Genomic DNA, 19,512 nt, shown 5'->3' with positions numbered 1-19,512 from the left:
AGTCATTGCTCCTCTCTCTGTTCTACAAAAATCTTTTTCCATAATGGTTTTTAGTAAAAAACATCAAGAGTTATTTCAAACATAAATTTCATCCCAACCATGTATCCCTACCTTGACTTTCTCTGATTTTTTTTGAAAAAAAAAAAAAATCTATAAGCCCTTATTTTGTTTCCAAAGGCCATTTTCTTCATTATGGATAAGAGGACTCTGGGAAAAGGAATGAATTGCCCAAACATGTCTGTGCTATGAAACTGATTTTATCACTACTGTAAAAGTTCCTCCCTCATGTAAATCTAGAGGGAAAACAAGAAGTAACATATGTGGAGTGAGGGTATTTAAAACCCTTGGAGTTTGAAAGGGAGACCTCGCAAGGATGTTCAGCTCGTGTCACATTAAGTACCCAAATCCTGTAGCTTAATGGCCAAACGTTCCTGTGAAACTGAGTGTGGACAGGAGGAAGGACAGGACACTGGGAGATGGTCCACCCACCAGGATATCCAGCCCAAGGATCTAATACAAACGCAGGTGATAATGCCAGTCTCCGTGGCAAAGCCATAGGCATTTCTGTCGCAAAGTGAAGACATCAGACAGGAAAGTGGATCTTGACAACTCACCAGAAGCCAAACAGGTCAGCAGTATGGCCCCTACAATGTAGAAACGTACATCAAAATCTTCAAGACACATATACATACACTCAAAGCTATTTCGATGACTGTACCCTAGCAAGTGCACAAAGAATACGCAACACATACGTTCACGGTATTTTTCTATAATAATAAAAACCAGAATCCTTCATGACCATCAGCAGGGAACTGAACATAGAAATTATGGTAAACCACAGTCCATCCATTAAAATGGATGACTATGTAGCAATGACTGTGAATGCTACAAACCTATTTATTGTCTTAGGCAAATGGCCACAATTTGTATCACTGAGGGTAAAACTCAGATTAATAAAAAAAAGTATGTGTTAATAAAATAGTATGAACCCATTTCCTAAGTGTGTGCGTGTTTTGTCGGCACACAGGGGCACACCCACGCATGTATTCAAGGAGCCAGTCAGGAAGGACATGAGCCAAAACGTGAACGCCTTGATCGAAAGCGAACCAACCCTTTATGTCTACAGCACAAGGCAATGACACCGGGCACAAAACACAAGCACAGACCTGAGCACAACGGAACACAGGATGTTCTATTTAAGATGAAGACACAGAACTCAGAAACCAACGAGTTCTTGGGATCGTCTCGGGAAGCCCCAGGTGGCTTCCAGGAAAATGGGCCAAGTCCTAAAGCCAAAGAGAATGGGGCTGGTGCTCAGAAATGCTGTGAGGGTCCCACTGAATTTGACCTGGATGTGGGGCATGTTGAAAGGACACGTAAAATGGCATTCTTTTCTACGGATTCTGCTCTATAGTGGTTCCTGATATTTAAAATATTAAGGTTTAGGTTTTTAAAAAAGTATCGGGGCATCTGGGTGCCTCTGCTGGTTAAACACTGACTCTTGATTTTGGCTCCGGTCACGATCCCACGGTTTGTGTCCTCGCTGACAGTGTGGAGCCTGTTTGGGATTCTCTCTCTCCCCCTCTCTGTTCCTCTCCTACTTTCTCTCTCTCAAAATAAACTTTAAAAAAATAATAAAAATAAAAACAATGCCCCCAAACCACAAAGAACAAGAATCCAGCCCACAGAGAACAGACTGACGGTTGCCAGAGAGGTGGGGGGTGGACAAAATGAGTCAAAGGTTCAAAAGGTACAAATTTCCAGTTCTAAGATGAGTAAGTCCTCAGGAAGTAACATACATCATGGTGACTATAGTTAAAATACCATACTGCAGATCTGAACATACCTAGAAGAGTGGATCTTGAAGGCTCTCATCACAAAAACTATGTATGGTGACAGATATTAACTGTACTACTGAGGAGGCCATTTTGCAATATACACGAATACCAAATCACCTGAAACTAAGATAATATTATAGGTCAATTACACCTCAAGTTGAAAAAATTAAAAAATAACACACAAAAATTTTTTTTTTAATGTTTATTATTTTGACAGAGACAGAGTGTGGCCAGGGGAGGAGCTGAGAGTGAGAGGGAGACACAGAATCTGAAACAGGCTCCAGGCTTCGGGCTGTCAGCACAGAGCCCGACGCAGGGCTCGAACTCAGGAACGGCGACATCATGACCTGAGCCGAAGTCAGACACTTAACCGACTGAGCCACCCAGGCAACCCCAGCACAAAAAAATTAAAAAAAAAAAAAAAACAACACACAAAAAACCACAAAAGCACGAAAAGCTCTACCAAGTCAGCTTTCCCTTGATGATCACGATAATTATTTAGAGAGAGAGAGAGAGAGAAACAAAAGGGCATTCCCAGGAATCTCCTCTTTCCCACTGCCAACAGTCCACACCCATCCTCCCATCCAAAAAGGCACAGGACCGTCCAGATACTTTTCAGTATTTTTATTGTTTGACAGGCATTTACAACGTTCCATTCGTAGACCTAAAAACATAAAAATAGACCTTCTTTCAGCTTATAAAAGAAATATATAAGAACTTTTGACATAGACACGTCATGACCTTATGTACAAGAGACAATGGCACCCTCTCTAAGCACCAGACTTTCTAGCATCTGCAGACGGAACCGTTGCACTGGGACTAGTGTGGCTATCAGAAGTCTCTGCTTCCGTTTTCCATCTGGACACAATCGAACTAGAGGTGATATGGAACAATGCAGTGGTACAAAGGGTATAGAAACCATTCTAAAGCTTTTTAAGAAAACCAGAAGATATAGCAAAAATTTAATAGAATAAAACTTTCAAAAGATCAAGCTCAAAGCCCTGGAAACCCGAAAGGGGGGTGGGGGAGGGGGGACAGAGGGTGGGAAAGCAGGTAAAGCAAGCAGGGGTACCGGAGCGTGATGTTCTGAACTCTCTATTGTCTGGAAATATAAAGTCATAACTGATTTTTATAAAATATAACTCCTAAAGCTACTATAAAATTCAGGTCTTTAAAGTACCTACTGATGTGTCAAACACCAAATAGATATTTTCCCCAAAAAAGAAAGTTTTCATATTATTGAAACCCTTCTTAGGAAGTGGACATTGTGAAATGGGAGAGAAAAAAAAAAAGCTATAAACCGTTTTAAAAGAATCAAAAGTGCTTTAACTTGTTTTTGTTCTACCTATTTGGAAATCTGTTGAGAACGTTAGGTTTTTTAGCGTGTTTACCCTGTTTTCGTTGGCATGTTGAAAGTATTAAACACAAGATAGGTTTCTGAAGAGGCTGTTTTGTTAAGGGGTCTGGTGTGGACCGTCAGGGAAGGGACAGGTATTCTATGGATGAGGATGCAACTTTGATGGGAAAACCAATGATCACCATGGCAACCCCTCGAGAAGGAGCCTCCCCTCCCCCGCCACGTGCAACAGACATAACACACTGCCCATCCGGGTGTCATGTTTAATCCAGCCAAGCTCCCATCTCGCATAGAGATTCAAACATTTAAAAAAAAAAAAAAAAGCAATCTGTTTCTTTAAAAGTTTCTCCTAAGCATCTTGTTGGCCTTTCATATATAAATATAAAATCACCATGCCTCACTCTCTCTGTAAAAGGTAAAATCCTCATTTCTTTAGATTCAGAGTTACACTAGCACTGTAAAATTCTTATCTGTTTGTGCCCCTGCATCTCAAGTAAAATACAAAAAATAGTGTTTTTTGTGTGTTTTTTTTTTCAAGTGATAAATTTGGATCTCTTCTTAAAGAGTTTGGCATCTTTATAATTCTATGCAAAACTAGAACTTCCGAACACGGACACTGAGTAAGACCAGCCATGGACCAAAACAGAAGAGAGAGAAGAAAACAAACAAACAAACAAAAAACCAACAAAAAAACACCCCAAAAAACAACTCATCAAAACATACATCTCCACCGTCTCCTCACACATTCTTAAAATACACAGATATTCTCAGACATTTAAGAGGGGAAGGAGTAAGAACATTGTAGACGGTACAGTTGCTTTGTTGTGTTTTGTGTTTGAACGTGGTTTCCCCAACTGAGAGATGGCTCCTGGACTGATTTCAGATAGAGCGACTTTTATTATTGTTAGTTTTTGTGCTGTCCCTTCAACTAATCTGTCGTAACATACTTAAAACACCGGGGGTGATTCTTTTTCCAGTGCTACAGAATCTTTCTTTTTTTTTTGTTTTATTTTTGAATTTTTCCGGCCCTGATTAGTTGAGGATAAGAGCCCTTAGGAATGTACAGAAGACGGAACTCGAGCTTATTTGGGATTCTGGACAATTCTTTCTGATGTCGTGAGAGATGACGAAGTTGGGTGGCGACGTGGCTTCAGCACAAAGTCAAGCCGCCAAAACCGTGTGTGTGTGCAAGAGTGCCACCTACGGGGACATTCTCCTCCTTGAGGGGACAGGAGGGGGCAGGGGGAGGGCAGGGCGTGGGGGGTGGGGAGTATCTACACACACTCTCTAGAGGGAAAGTGACAGTCAGATCTCAGTGTTCAGTTTCCTGGAGGGGGCAAAGTCTTCGCGCCTAACCCAGATGACTTCCTCGCTCGGGCCCTCCAGGCCTCCATTGATGCCCGACAGGGCGGCTTGCTTCTTGAGCTGCGTCATGCGGGACGCGTGACTATCCAGGCTTTTGCGGCCTCTCTCCCGCTGACTGATGGACGCAGCCTGAAGCTGCTCGGGCAGGTCTGTGTCCACCGCGGCGCCCTTCACGGACTCACAGAACTCATCATCGTCACTGAGGATGTCTGTCTCCTTGATGTCGTCTTGCTCCTCGTACTGAGCAAGATCGAACTGTTCCTCTACCCATCGGTCAGTGTCCCCGCCACCGGGGGGCTGCTGGGACTCTTTCTCCGGGCTGCTGGCCGAGATGGCATCAGAGTCAATGGTAAACCTGTTTCGAGCCAGTCGCCGCCTCCTTCTGCCAAGAGACTTGCTTGGGGCGGACACTGCACACACACACAAAAATATAAAAAGAAAACCCCCACATGCTTTACATGCGATGAAAATCCAGACAGCAAAGAAAAGAAAAAGAAACGCTAAATGGTATTTATTTGATGTCGTTCGGGGCTTAAAGTCCAGATTTCACCAGTCTGCCTTAGAGTCTTTATTTCACACAGATGTCTGGACTTGGAGGATGTCATAGCAACGGACCGAAGGGCAGGGCAGGGGGAACAGAGGGACGCAGGGGGCTTTCGGTTATGGGGAAAAGGGGATTCACCTCCCTCTGAAACAATCTATTTCTCTACCCTGTGCTGCACCCAGTTGACCTCTGACCCTGGGATTAGTTAGTGCCCTCAGCCCTGACGATGTCCCATGGTGCAGTGCTCTGGGGATCCCCAGGGGCTGTCCTAGGGTATCTGGGATGGGTCTCTGGTAAGGGTAGGGGGTGCTTTTAGGGTTCCACTGGCTTCACAGAAATCACACATCAAGGAGGCAGAAGTTTGGGTCCAAGTTATACTGCTCTCTGGGAAACCAAATGTCACATTTCTGGAGGATCTGCAGTGAAGTAAGGGCACGGCGTCCCTCACGCAGAGCCTACAGGAGAGTGGCTCTCAGAGACACCAAGTCTCCAGTCACGGCCCTGCCCGCTTTCTGACAAAGCCCCACGTGAACTGTGAGGCTGAGCAAATGTGAGCTTTAGTCCCTCCTGACGACATTCTGTGTGTCACCGATTACTCTCCTACAGATCAATTAAAATACCGGTGCCCGAGTGGAATGAGAAAGAAGTCATATATGACACCCATGCCATTGACCCTCGAAGCGCCATATAAAGGGACTCACCATTACCAACAAACAGATCTTTGAATTTGTTTGTTCACCCCACAGCCCTCTAGGAAGCCAGAGTTTTTCAAAACACACAAGACGCCACTCAATCAAGCAAACGAACACTCCCACCACACGCTCACACACAAAAGACACATACGCAAGGGACGCCACTGCCTGGTCCCTGCTAGTCAAGGGGCTGTGGCATTAGACACGAGAAGGTGAAATGCAACATGGGGTTCCCAGTGGAGGGGAAGAGCCTAAACCCCCCTTAGTAGCCGCGTTCCCGGCACCTAAGCCCTAAAACCGTTAAACTGTTTTCGGTGTAAGGAGTACGATAGCTATTCCCAAGTACTGCCAAACCTAGCCATGACTCCAAACACAGCAGGTATACGGGCAGCGGGTCGGATGACGCCCTCACTTGGCTCCCATTCCAGCCATCCTCTGGCTCAGATCCCTAGGTTTCTATCGTTCTACCAGCTGAAAATGGAACAAACGGAAATTGCTCTTGATCAAGGAAGGGAATCGAATAAAGGTTTCCAGGAAAAATGGAAAAAAAGAGAGAAAAAAAAAGGCACTACTTTTACTCCAGTGGGAAAAAGCAAAACTTCCTGTTCAGTTTTATCCCAATCCCACCATAGTGGAATCTGCCTGTCTCCAATCGCCATATTAGAACCACCTGGATTCAAAATTGGGCTACTGGAAATATTTTTGCCAGTGCTCAAGTATTCAGGGGTAAAGTGTGTTAATGTGTGTATTTTTGAAATGTGTCAAAAATACGATGCGTTGACGGACAATAGATGGACAGATACGGGATAAGAAAAATATAAAACAAAAACAAAAACAAACCCCAATTATAGAATGGATGGTAGGTTCTGTATGTGTACAATTCTTTCATTTTCACTGGGCTTTTGGCAGACATAAAGTACTTTCAGACTGAGTACTGAGGCAAGACACTTGGCTTTACTGTCCTTTTCAATCAGAACAGAGAAATAAACTACCTGGGTATTTATGACAATGCACAATGAAGCATGAGTATTTATCCTTTGTTAAAAGGATACCTCATAACCTGGACGGCTATACAGGGTTCAGGGAGACCATCTCTGACTTGAGTATTCCCAATTCATTGTTAAGACTTGTGACAAACTGGTGCTGGCTGAGCCACTCAAGCATCATCTTTAAATCGTCTAAAGTGAAGATGCTGATGATGATACTGAGGGGTTTGCAGAATGGCCAAAACTTTCTTCAGCTACCTATGAGCCATCAGGCAGACAACTTCCAATCAGCCAAAGCCAACAGGCTGACATTGAGGGTTTCTCTTGGTTTCCATGATGGTGCAACTCTGCATTCGTTTTCGCTCCAAAGGGGTCTTAGCAGGAAAATTTCTGAGTGTCCTGCAGACTAAAATCGCTTAGTTTTAACGCAAATGCAGCTCTGAATTTAGGTTCACTGATTAACAACTGAAACCTAGCCGATGACAAGCACATTTCCTGAGGCTGGCACGCGTATTCGCAATCCGAATTTAAACATTCCCTGGCCAGTAAAAAGGTTAGGCGAGACAATTCTCAGGAGAAGTGCTCTACTGTGAGGTATAAAGGGATCCGCAAAGTTTTCTTCACATGAGGACTCCGCGAGAGATTGTGGATACAAAGGTACGTCAGATTCTCAAGACACTTGGAGAACCCAACAGAACACGAGATGTTCACTGCACCAGGTTTTCAACAGACGTTTATCAACCGATTGGAGAGTAGGTTCGATTTAACTAACCCCCAACATTAGTTAAATGTAAGGTGCCTCAAGAACATAATACCCCACGTCAAGCTATGTAGGCTAGGTCTACGAAAACCTCCAACCATTCACAATTCTATCTATGCCTCTTGGACACAATTGTGAATCGGCAGAAAGGTGACCCGGACAAAGGTCAGACCCTTCTCGGCAAATGCCAAGGAAGCCTCTTTTACTGGACAATTCCCTGCAAAATTCAGGGCTACCTCTTAAGAAAGGAGGGATAAAAGCGTGAATATCTTGATGTCACTAATACCTATGTTATGAAAATACCTTTCTTCCTAGATATATTTTACTGCTATTTACAGATGGTAGTATAGGTCTTCCTTCCTCACTGCTCCAAGGTGATGATTCCAGTCCTAAAAGAATATTTACTCTGGGACCATTTAAACTCTAGTTTCCTCTTTACCAAACAGCAGCTCAAGGCTTCCCCAAACTAACACTGAAGCTAAAAATAAAGTTGCAGGCACTAGGCAAGGGTAAACAGCTCATGTGTCACCTGGTCTACCAAACATGCCATCCTTACTGAGAACAGGCATCGCTGTGTTTTCAGATTACAGAGCCTCCACGTTTTCAGAATGGCAGGCCGTGACCTTGCTGAGACAGGACACACTGCTTTTTGCTAGACAAAGCCGGCTGTCATGCAAAGCAGCGACTCTCATTCCACAAGCAGGCTGAGAGAGCCCCTCCAGAAAGGGAACGCGCTCACTCGCTGGCTTGGCGAATGAGAGAGGCGTCCCCAGCCAAAAGGAGGAGGGTGGCAGAGGGAAGCTGGAGGGAGGGCAAGGTGAGTGAATGAAGGGCGGATCCCCAGGGAGCTGCCGGGAAGGAGGCAAGGGCGAGGAACCCGACACCAGGGAAGAGCTGTACTCCAGTGTTAGCCCCCACAAGGCCACATCTAATTCTTGCTCAACAGAAAGGTCAAGCTCACTGGAGTTCTACAGTGGAGTGGGGGTGACGGGGATCTTGAACGTCTGAATCCCCACAGTACCTGCCCTGCTCATGGCTGGCCTGGCCCCTTTGAGCGCACACAATCTTTTTCCTCCAAAAGGTACATATTGCTGGGATGAGGGAAGGCTTTCAGTTTTGAGGAGCTGTCTTCTGTGCTTATCACGCAGGATTGAATGCACAGCCTTCAGGAAATCTTTCCGGCTCTCTGGAGAGCTATGAAAAGAAAGAAGATTTACACGCGTTAGGGGGAAAAAGTACTTAACACATGGGGATCTTCTAATATTATCGGAGGCAGCCCAACAAATATCCCTGAGGACCAAAGGTCAAAGAGGCCACAACTCCGATTTCTGCGCTGAGCCATGTTTTCATTGCTGGAGATAGAGAAGACACACTTCTTTCCCGTTATGCTTTGTGACTCATCTCCCGCAGCTAATGTGGGACAGACAGCCCATTGACGAATAGATTGATGGATACCCTGATCCTGCACCAAGAAGTTGCCAGATTCTGCTTTTGACACTTAAGGCCTTTCGTTCCAAAATGTTTTTTTTTACAGGCAAATGAACTACAGGATTCTCAGCTCTGCAGAGCACCCAAAGACAGACATCCCAACGACCTTAGTTTCCTCTAGAGTTGGCCTTATGTTAAAAAAATTTTTTTTCCAATGTTTTTATTTATTTTTGGGACAGAGAGAGACAGAGCATGAACGGGGGAGGGGCAGAGAGAGAGGGAGACACAGAATCGGAAACAGGCTCCAGGCTCCGAGCCATCAGCCCAGAGCCTGACGCGGGGTTCGAACTCACGGACCGCGAGATCGTGACCTGGCTGAAGTCGGACGCTTAACCAACTGCGCCACCCAGGCGCCCCAGAGTTGGCCTTATGTTAAATATCAGCTACTCCCATGACACATTTCAACAAGTCAATATTTTTTTTAAAGACTTTTTTAAATGTTATTTATTTTTGAGAGAGAGACAGAGCATAAGGGTGGGGGGGGGGGTGGGACAAAGAGAGAGACACAGAATCCAAAGCAGGCTCCACACTTTGAGCTGTCAGCACAGAGCCCGACACGGGGCTCGAACCACGAACCATAAAGATCACGACCTGAGCTGAAGCAGAAGCTTAACCGACTGAGCCACCCAGGTGCCCCACGACAAGTCAATATTAAAGCTACCTTGAAAAGAACTAAAAAATCTTCCCAAGCCCTAATTCCCACAATAAAAACCTTCCTCCTAGGTAAGAGTAATTTTTCTAATTAGGTCGTCAGTATTTCTACCCAGGTAAGTGGCACTTAGTCTTCCGTATTAATGATGAATGAATACAGCATCTCTAGGGGCGGCCTCACCAAAGTCCATGGACTTTGCCAACAAAATCACAAACATGTTAGCCTACACAGATAGTACCCGAGTTTGAACTCAGTGTTCATTTCTGTAATATTTTAGGCAAAGTAGCCTCCGTGAGCCTTGGCTCCCCATAGGTAAAATGGAATAATGGAACCTCAGTCTGGCTAAATGAAATAATGCATGTGGTGGGGGGTGGGGAAGGCGCGGCGTCTGGGTGGCTCAGTCGGTGAAGCGTCCAACTGTAGGTTTCGGCTCAGGTCATGATCTCACGGTCGATGAGCTGGAGCCCCGAGTCAGGCTCTGCAGTGACAGCACAGCACCTTTTTGAGATTCTCTCTTTCTCTTTCTCTCTCTTTCTCTCTCTTTCTCTCTCTCTCTCTCTCTCTCTCTCTCTCTCTCTCTCTCTCTCTCCCCTCTCTTTCTGTCCCTCCCCCACTTGCTTGCTCTCTCTCCAAACAAACTTAAAATAAGTATATAAGTAAATAAAAAGAAATTAGGTTAGTGAGATCATCGTCTATGTTCTGATAAGATCAGTTTAATTTGCCGGATCAGTGTTATTTGTTGTGCAAGAAAAAGCACGTGGCGTCTAGGGACGCACACGCAGATGTGCAGAGCCCCGAGGGGGTTGAGGCGACATCGAGCAGTCACGTCCCTTCCCTCTGGGCTGCACAGTCTCACGGCCCCAGGCTCACCTGCAGCACAGGTGGAAGATCCTCTCCGGCCTCCCTTCAGACTCAGACTTTACATGGACAATTTCACACACGGCATTTGCTTCCGCGTCTACATAAATTAAAACAAGGCGGGATTAGCGTATGTTCCAAAGAGATATGTTTGCATTTTTACAAAAGCATGTTCTACGCCCTGGCGTAAGATTAAATAGCGCAGAGCCTCATAAGACCAAAGGTCCTTCACCACCATCCTGTCAGCTCAGAGAGACAAAGTGAGAGCTTAATGGGTGTTAAGAAAAAGAAATGCTTGGAAATTTTCCAGTTGCTACAATCTCCTGCTAGATGGTCTAAAAGGGCAATCAGCCAATCATATTGATTACAGAACTACCCCTTTAGCTGCATGGCCTGTTTGGCCGAACTATCTCCATTAAGTGAGTAGTTCTTTCGGCAACGGTTGGACTAGACAGAACCCGAGATGCCAGTGCAGAGTGCAGCAGGCCAGTGCTATCCAGAGGCAGGTCCTCGTGTCCCTGAGAAGGGCCTTCCCTGTGAGTGGCCAGGCCCGTGTCCTGGCCCAGCAGGTCCTGGAAACAGATGGGCCTCCTCCTCTTTCTCAGCACCCCCAGGGTGCCCACTCTGAGGGAAGCAAAAATGGGATGCCCAGAGGCGGGGACAGTTGTCCTTTAAAGTCATTTCTAAGCTTTGCAACGTCGGCATACCATGGTCTTTGAAGTCAGAAATAGTGTTTGTGGAAAGGACAATTACTGCAATCGGCAAAGGCTGCACATTGCGAGGTCTCAGCCTTACCCAGCGTGGTACCGAGAGCCCCGGTCACAAACCCTCATTGTGCCCACACGATTTAAGCCCAACCAGGGCTCATCTGCAAAAATGTTCACGAATCTTCCCAAACGAAGATAAAAATCGAGAAATCGCACATTCTGGTTTCTCAGAGCCACTGGAATGTATCTCATGACGAGAAACAAGTTGGCTAATCTTTCAAACTCACTTAAAAAAAAAGCTTTTATCTTGATAATCTTAAACATGCTTTGAATGAAAGCATGAAAGAGAATGGAACAGCACATCACAAAGATGGCTTTGTTGCCACAATTTAAATTCTTTGTGTATGTGGTCCTCAGCGAAGGCAAAATATCTGGCCGAGAAGCCAACAGTTGGCCACGGACACAAGCTTTCCCATTTATAAAACAGGCACAACATACGAACTAGATAATCTGCAACCTACGGTTACAAAATAAGACAAGAAGAGTGTTTAAGTGCCCCATCCTCGGAATGCTACTCCAGCTAATAACTTCCAGGTTCTGGCAAATCAAATAAAGTAAAAAGGCACTAGAGTAAATTGCTGTGCCTCAAGGTTGGGAAGAAACCTTCTTAAGGCAAATGATCATCCCAAATACATTCGTCCTATGGGGTTTCTGCATTTGAGTGTTTCTACAAGAGATCACAACAGTGAGGGAAGAAGCTCTGGTTTAATTTCAGTGAGTAATTGAAGGTTCACTAAAACCGCATGACGTGGGACTTGATTTTATGAGGATCAGAGCCAATTTTATTACTCATGGAGGTGACATGTAGAAACAGGGAAGGATGAGGAACACACACTGGGCACCAAGAACTTAATGCTCACATCAGATGCCAGAAGAGGATACAGAAATACGGATCTACTGTGCATTGCAGAGGTCCCTTCCATGGCCTCCCTTCACTACCAGACAACTGCACCTGTTGTCCAAGTGGGATGGGCTTTAATGGCTTTATTTTGTGCTTTTGGTGGCCTTTATGGGCCCCCCGGTTAAAAAGCTAGTGAGTGATTTTCTGTGGGCTTTAATCTGCTCACGGTCTCAAGGATTCTGTCCAGAAGTACAAGACTCACTGCTACTCAGATATTAGGTACTATAATATTAATACATATAACAGGATTGACTAGAACTCCTTGAAACAATATTGAAAACATTCCATCTATTCGCTTAGTTCATGCATGCATGCATGCATTCATTCATTCAAATATTTCATACATGGCTGGGAACACAAGAGGCAGTAGAGAGACTGAGGAAAAAGAGATAAATATAGAAGAAAAAGGAAGGTTACAGAGGTTATGCCAAAGAAAGGATTCAGACCAACCGTTCATACACATGTTGGAAACATGCACCCGGCATGTTCCCGTGTTTACCTGCACTTGCCAAAGCTCGAACCTGCAGAGCTTCGGTGGGGATCATGTGCCGAAACCGGAAGGGGTCCCAGTCCTCATAAATCGAAAGCCTGTGAGATCCTACCTGCAGGAAGAGAAGGAAGCGGGTGCGTGGGGGTGATCTGCTTCAGCCTGGACCGGACCCCCCCACCACCACCACAGACACACACCCACACCCCCCACACCCACACCCAGACAACTAGTGAGGCTGGAACACCCCGTGCTGGTCTGGAGGGACCTCAGCCCCACAGGAAGGAAGATGAAAGGGATTCCCCAAAAGGGGGACAGAAAAAAGGAAACAAGTGTCAGGAAGGTTCTGGCCATGATGGGCCCCAATAGCTCTTCACGTTTCATGCTCTCAGTGTGCACCTGCCAAAGAGAAGGCGGGGTAGGCAATTTCCTCCCGTTCTTAGCAACACTTCAAATGTATTTAAAAAGGAAGGAAGGAAGGAAGGAAGGAAGGAAGGAAGGAAGGAAGGAAGGAAGGAAGGAAGGAAGAAAGAAAGAAAGAAAGAAAGAAAGAAAGAAAGAAAGAAAGAAAGAAAGAAAGAAAGAAATCACACGAGGCTTGTGCCTGACCAAGGGGCAGAATGGTAATTATGCAGATAAAAACTACGAAGCAGACAGAAACGGAGTTACTTTCAAACCAGGGGAGACATAAGAAGTCTTACAAGTTTCTTCTTCTGTTTGGAACCGTCTTTATACACAAGGACCACAGCAGTTTTGAAGACTGGAAAAAGAGGAGACAAGGTGGTTACAGCACATAACACAGGGGCTTTCCTCTGAACTCCGATAATGGACACTACAGTTTCCAAGAAGACAGCGAGGGGCATGTGAGCCAGCCCTGACCCCACCTTCTGCTCATTCACCCCATCCACACGGCTCCAAAGCCTCCTGAGATGACAATTTTCCAAAAACCACAGAAAGCCTAAGTAAATGGAAATAAACCCTCCTGCCCCACTGGAACCTTTTTTTTTTTTTAACGTTTATTTATTTTTGAGACAGAGAGAGACAGAGCATGAATGGGGGAGGGTCAGAGAGAGAGGGAGACACAGAATCTGAACAGGCCCCGGGCTCTGAGCTGTCAGCACAGAGCCCAACGCGGGGCTCGAACTCACAGACTGTGAGATCATGACCCGAGCTGAAGTCGGACGCTCAACCGACTGAGCCACCCAGGCGCCCCTGAGACCTTTTTAAAGCAAGTTTAATCATGATGTGATTTCAAGTTTAAAACTTCGGCAGAATGCAGCTGGAGGAACAGTACAAACCTCGATGATGATAACAAAGCTTACAGGGATTTAGATTTATGCCAGCTAACCTAATAAATAGTGCACACACACACACACACACACACACACACACAGAGTATTGATAATTCAGGAAACAGAACTCATCTTGTTTGACCTAAAGAAATGAAAATGTGTTTATGAAACCAGAATGCAATTGCACTTCTTCCAAATGGGGCTGAATCACAGGAAGGATCCAGGGGCAGGGAGCTTGCCGGTTTATTCTTACAGTGTTTGAGGAGCAGAGGAGACCCAATAGTTGTGCACACTCCATAGAGTTCCTTAAACAATGCCAAGCATGGTGACCACTCAGTGACTCTGACTCTTCCTAGAGGGAAGGAAGAACGGGCGCCCAGGAGACCAGAAGATGGGCAAGCCCATCGCTGGCTCTTGGATGCAAGGACTCCATCCCTCTTCCCGCTCTGGCCCCAAGAGCCAGGGCCCAGGTGGTCACACGGCAGCTGGAGGGGCCATGCCTGGTGTACCAGACCCAGGATCACAAAGGGAAGGAATATTCTGAGCATTCTCAGGGAGGGGCTCCCAGGCCTTCTGGAGACCAACCCCAAGTGTCTGGCTCATTTTCTGTCCTTATAAATGGACATTTATTATAAATGAATCGGCTTCTCCTTGGTGCAAAATGCCTCTAACTTCCACTGCAGAAACCAGCCTGATGGTGTAAAGAAACCAGCTCTAGCCACTGGGTCTGGACTGCCCCTGGCCCTTCACGCTCACATCATCCCACCCCTCAAGAGTTCCAGAGGGTCGGGGCGCCTGGCTGGCTCAGCCGGTGAAGCATTCAATTTTTGGTTTCGGCTCAGGTCATGATCTCACGGTTTGTGAGTTCGAGCCTCATGTCAGGCTCTGTGCTGACAGCACGGAGCCTGCTTGGGATTCTCTCTCTCTCCCCCTCTCTCTGCCCCTACCCCACCAGTGCTGTCTCTGTCTCTCTTAAAATAAATAAATGAAAGAAAGAAAGAAAGAAAGAAAGAAAGAAAGAAAGAAAGAAAGAAAGAAAGAAAGAAAGAAAGAAAGAAAGAAAGAAAGAAAGAAAGAAAGAAAAAAGGAGGGAAGAAAGAAAAAGAATCCCAGAGGATTGACGGAGAGGTTCCCTCTCCAAAGTCCCCACTGGCCCAATAAGGCTGTACCTGCTCTGCACGGTGACTAACACTGGCACCTGAAGAGGCCCTACATTCCCACCGGAAGCCTTCAGAAATCACTACGGCCGGGACAATGGGTCCATTTAAAACCGAGGGAGCTCCACCCCAGGACAGGGTGTCCAGTGACCTTAGTCTCAGAAGACCCACCAAGTCACTGGGACTACAGCTCAATGGGGTGGTTGCCATGGTTCTAAAAAGGCTACTGGCCTGCCTCAGTTTACCCTGACCTCAACTATCTTGGATCACGGCGGTGGGGCCAGAGCGGTCCTCAGCAGGGGCTGTGACCACCTCCGCCTTAAACCCTCCCTGATCCCCTGGGACTAGTCTCACTCAGCTGACTGGAGGTGTTGCCCAATCTCTTCCACATGACCCCCACCAAAACTCCTAGCTACCCCTTGCCAGCCCCAAGCACTCCTCTACACCCCCAGCCATGAACATCTAATACCCTGCAAGGCGGAAGCCCAGACCAACTATTTCTTTTCTTTTTTTTTTTTTTAAGGTGATAATCATCAGCATTCAGTACAGATTAGCCATCCTGTGAGTAAGAACATCAAGGTGCTGAGGTATACATCAGTACATCAATTTGTTTCAGAGGAAAGCTGCGCTGTCTCCTGAGACGAGAGATTCAAATCAAAAGACAACCACGTTTTAACCCCAGAGCTGCCTATTCAATGGTAATTACCCTGCTTCCCTTACAGCAACTCCTCTTCACTTCAAAAGGCATTTCTAAGGCTGTTTGCTCTGCCTTGCTACCTGAAATCACATCAAAACTGCCAAACATGACCTTGGAGGACTGAAAACCCGTAAGTAAGCTCATGATGGTGAGGACAGTCTGCCTTTACTCATAATCCTGGTTTGTTTTTCTCAATTTTTTAAAATTAATGTTTATTCATTTTCTGAGAGAGAGAGAGACAGAGACAGAGACAGAGCGTGAGCAGGGGAGGGGCTGAGAGAGAGGGAGACACACAATCCAAAACAGGGTCCGGGCTGTGAGCTGTCATGTCAGCACAGAGCCTGATATGGGGGCTCGAACCTGCAAACCGCAAGATCATGACCTGAGCCGAAGTCAGACATATAACTGACTGAGCCACCCTGGTGCCCTCTGGAGATGACTCTTACTTAATAAGCTTGCCTCCACCTCCCATAGAGCCTTGGGCAATTCTCACCTCACTAACTATGGCCCCGGCGGAGTCTACTGGCAGTGCGATCACCGATCACTGGGGCTGGGTGTGCAACTTCCATTCACACCCAGCACAGGTGTTGGGGGCTCCCTTTTGGTGAGCCTCCCCCCCACCCCGCTCCCAGCCCCAGTAAGCAACCCACGGGGCAGGGAGCAGAATGATGCAGAGTGGAACACACACTGTCCTCCCTCTGAGCCTGTGCAGCAAGAGGCAGCTAAGGCCCCAAACCTCAAAAGCAGCCTGTTCCTGAACCCTTTGTAAACCACCCTGGAAACTGGGGCCAGCTGCCTATTCAGCACAGCCTGCGAATACAGGCACTCACTTGGTTACATATGGTCTATGGTTGCAGTTTGGCGACATATGGCTTCTGGCCCTGAAAACCTAAAACATTTACAATGTGGCCTTTTACAGGGTAGGTTGGTTGACCCCTACTTTCTCCCACTCAAATTATTTTCTGGTTTTAAATCTGTTCATGTCTAACCCCAGGAAATCTGTACAATTCAGGACATCGTCGTGAAAAAGTCCCAATGACGGAACTCTGGAATTGTTCACCTGTAGCCCAGAATCAGAAACAGGTAGGTAAGACCGTTTGGGTCATTTACTTGGGAATCATACTTCCTAGAAATGACCTACCATGAAGCATCAGAAAGCTGCCAGCCCTTCCAAGAAGAAATTGCAACATAAGAAACACAACTGGTAAGTGGGGGGGTGGGGGGTGGGGGGGGTAGGGAAAGAAAACACTCTCCTTACCCCTGCCAAAAGCACCCCGCCCCCATCAAAAGCTACCAATGTGTTATAATATCCCAATACTTCCTTGTATGATGCATGTAGTCACATATTTTTCTTGCACACTTCTACCCACCTTTTATTTTTTTAATGTTTATTTATTTAGAGAGAGCGCACGAGAAGGGAGAGGGGCAAACAGAGAGAGAGAGAATCCCAAGCAGGCTCCAAGCTATGAGCACAGAGCCCGAACCCACAAACCACAAGCTCATGACCTGAGCCGAAGTCAAGAGTGGGACGCTCAACAAACTGAGCCACCCAGGCGCCTGCCCACCTTTGTTATGTTTCATGAAATGGCATCACTACTCTAGTGGCTTTTTGAAAATGTTACAAAGGTCACTACATTTTTCCATGAAGGCTGAGTGATCTAAGTGAGAAGTTCAACAGTCTTTATGTTCAACACTCCGATTTTAATATCACTAGGATGTTCCACTTGGGGAGACTCTGTTCACATCGTGGGGGGAGGAAAAAAAGAAGTGTTCCGGTTAAAGAAGCCTTAAGCAACAACCTCTTGAAGGCAAGGTAAGAAAATGGAAATGCTAGATTTCCTTTATTTTAGGTTCCCACCCATGAGTCTTCTGTAGAGGCTAGGAGAAGACACAACATAAAACAGAAGCACACACTGTTGGTCGTTTTGCACCCAGAACGGCACTGCAGGCCGTCCAAGCATTCAAACTGCAACAACAAGCCGTATTTCCTAAATTACCCACAATTCCCGGTGTGCCAAAACACAGTTTTCTCTCTCGAAGAGCATTTCACAATACGACCACGTGAGAGTCCTGATTACAGCAACTGCATCCATCTGAACCAGTTTATTGAAAAAAAGAAATCACGCACAAGCATCTCTACTTTTGCTAGTATTCGCCCTACTGTGATTGACAAGCATCCCACAACTGAGCAAGACACCCACCACAGGTGAGCTGAGAATCAGAGTCCTGAATCCCAGCACCACACACAACAGCAGAGTCAGCGAGGATAAAAGATGTCAGATTTGAGGTCGCAGAAAAAGACGGTGTTTTCATTTTTGCCCATCGGCTTTTCCCTGGTGTACTGTTAACCTGTTATTTTGAAAAGATATGCAGAGGGGGGTTGGGTGGCTCAGTTGGTTAAGCGTCCGACTTCGGCTCAGGTCATGATCTCACAATTCATGAGTTCGAGCCCTGTGTGGAGCTCTGTGCTGACGGCCCAGAGCCTGGAGCCTGCTTCCAGTCCTGTGTCTTCTTCTCTCTCTGCCCCTCCCCACTCCTGCTCTCCCTCTCCCTCCCCGCCCCTTTCTCAAAAATAAACATTAAAAAAGGGTTTTTTTAATAAAAAATAAAAAGAAAAGATATTCACAGCAGGGACGACAACAAACTCTTTCTCTGCCTGCGTGTTCGTACACGGGGCAGGCTTGGCATGGCCATTCCCTCCCTCCCACGTAGCTGGTGCTCACACTGGCCATACTTAACTGGAAGGTTTCATGCACTGTTTGTGACATGTTGGTGCTCAAGGCAGGAAGACCGGTTCAGATAACTGGAATGAACTTCATTTTAATAAACTGGGTCTTGGGAAAGAAATGTTCTTGTTTTGGGAAATAAGCCCAGCCTCCCTCCCTGGGCCCACCCTCACCAGCCCTGTTCTGATACGTACCAAAGGCTGCCAGTTCTGGCTCCTTTTTCCACTTTCCCAGGGAGGCTGGCGGGTTTGGCCAAATCACGGTGGTGTGCAAAAGCAGGTCCCCCATGCTCAGATCTGCAACCTGAGAAGCACAGCAAAAAAAAAAAAAAACAAACAAACAAACTTGGAGGTGGTTGTTACAATATTCAGATTTTTAGGTTTTCAAATCTGGCAGGCTGATGGCAATCTTATTTCACAAAAATATGGTCTTTAACAACATCTGGTCACTTTTTTTTTTCTTTTTCTTTTAAATAGATTTCCCATACTTTACTTTTTAAATTTTTTAATGTTGATTTTTATTTGAAAGAGAGAGAGAGAGAGAGAGAGAGAGAAAGAGACAGAGACTGTGCACGAGTGGAGAGGGGCAGAGAGATGGAGACAGAATCTGAAGCAGGCTCCAGACTCCCAACTGCCAGCACAGAGTCTGACGCAGGGCCAGAACTCAAGAGCCATGAGATCATGAACGGAGCCGAAGCTGAACACTTAACGGACTCAGCCACCCAGGTACCCCTGGTCCCTTTGTTTTCTTTATCCCACATTTATCTACAAGAATTTCAAGACTAGAGTGGCAAAAGGTAGAAATTGGGGCCTCCAAATTCACACACAGCAGCCTGGAGCCTGGAGCCTGTCAAAATTGATCTACAAAACTGGCCAAGCTCTGTGTTCAAATAGAGACAGTTCCCCAAGGACAGACACATGGCCATCGATCACAGACATTCCCCCC

The 19,512-nt window shown here is 46.1% G+C and overlaps 1 protein-coding gene across 13 annotated transcripts in view; it reads right to left on the bottom strand.

Moving 5' to 3' along the window:
- Positions 1-265: 265 nt before the first annotated feature.
- Positions 266-19,512, bottom strand: part of TIAM1 (TIAM Rac1 associated GEF 1) — a 399,670-nt gene continuing 380,423 nt past the window's right edge. For 11 of the 13 annotated variants that reach the window (XM_045036687.1, XM_045036691.1, XM_045036688.1 and 8 more), the window contains 6 exons: positions 18,762-18,870; positions 13,397-13,455; positions 12,708-12,810; positions 10,553-10,640; positions 8,564-8,736; positions 2,448-4,970 (listed from right to left, as the gene is read on the bottom strand). In XM_045036687.1, coding sequence (XP_044892622.1) covers positions 4,501-4,970; positions 8,564-8,736; positions 10,553-10,640; positions 12,708-12,810; positions 13,397-13,455; positions 18,762-18,870 — 1,002 coding nt within the window. In that variant the 3' untranslated portion in view covers positions 2,448-4,500. Of the gene's footprint in view, positions 645-2,447; positions 4,971-8,563; positions 8,737-10,552; positions 10,641-12,707; positions 12,811-13,396; positions 13,456-17,643; positions 18,191-18,761; positions 18,871-19,512 lie in introns of those variants that run through there. The other 2 variants (XM_045036692.1, XM_045036693.1) reach the window with 2 other exon arrangements.

This window comes from Felis catus, chromosome C2 (assembly GCF_018350175.1).
Source record: "Felis catus isolate Fca126 chromosome C2, F.catus_Fca126_mat1.0, whole genome shotgun sequence".
Taxonomy (NCBI): domain Eukaryota; kingdom Metazoa; phylum Chordata; class Mammalia; order Carnivora; family Felidae; genus Felis; species Felis catus.
Note: the sequence above shows the minus strand (reverse complement) of the source record. Positions and strands in the feature narration are given on the sequence as shown.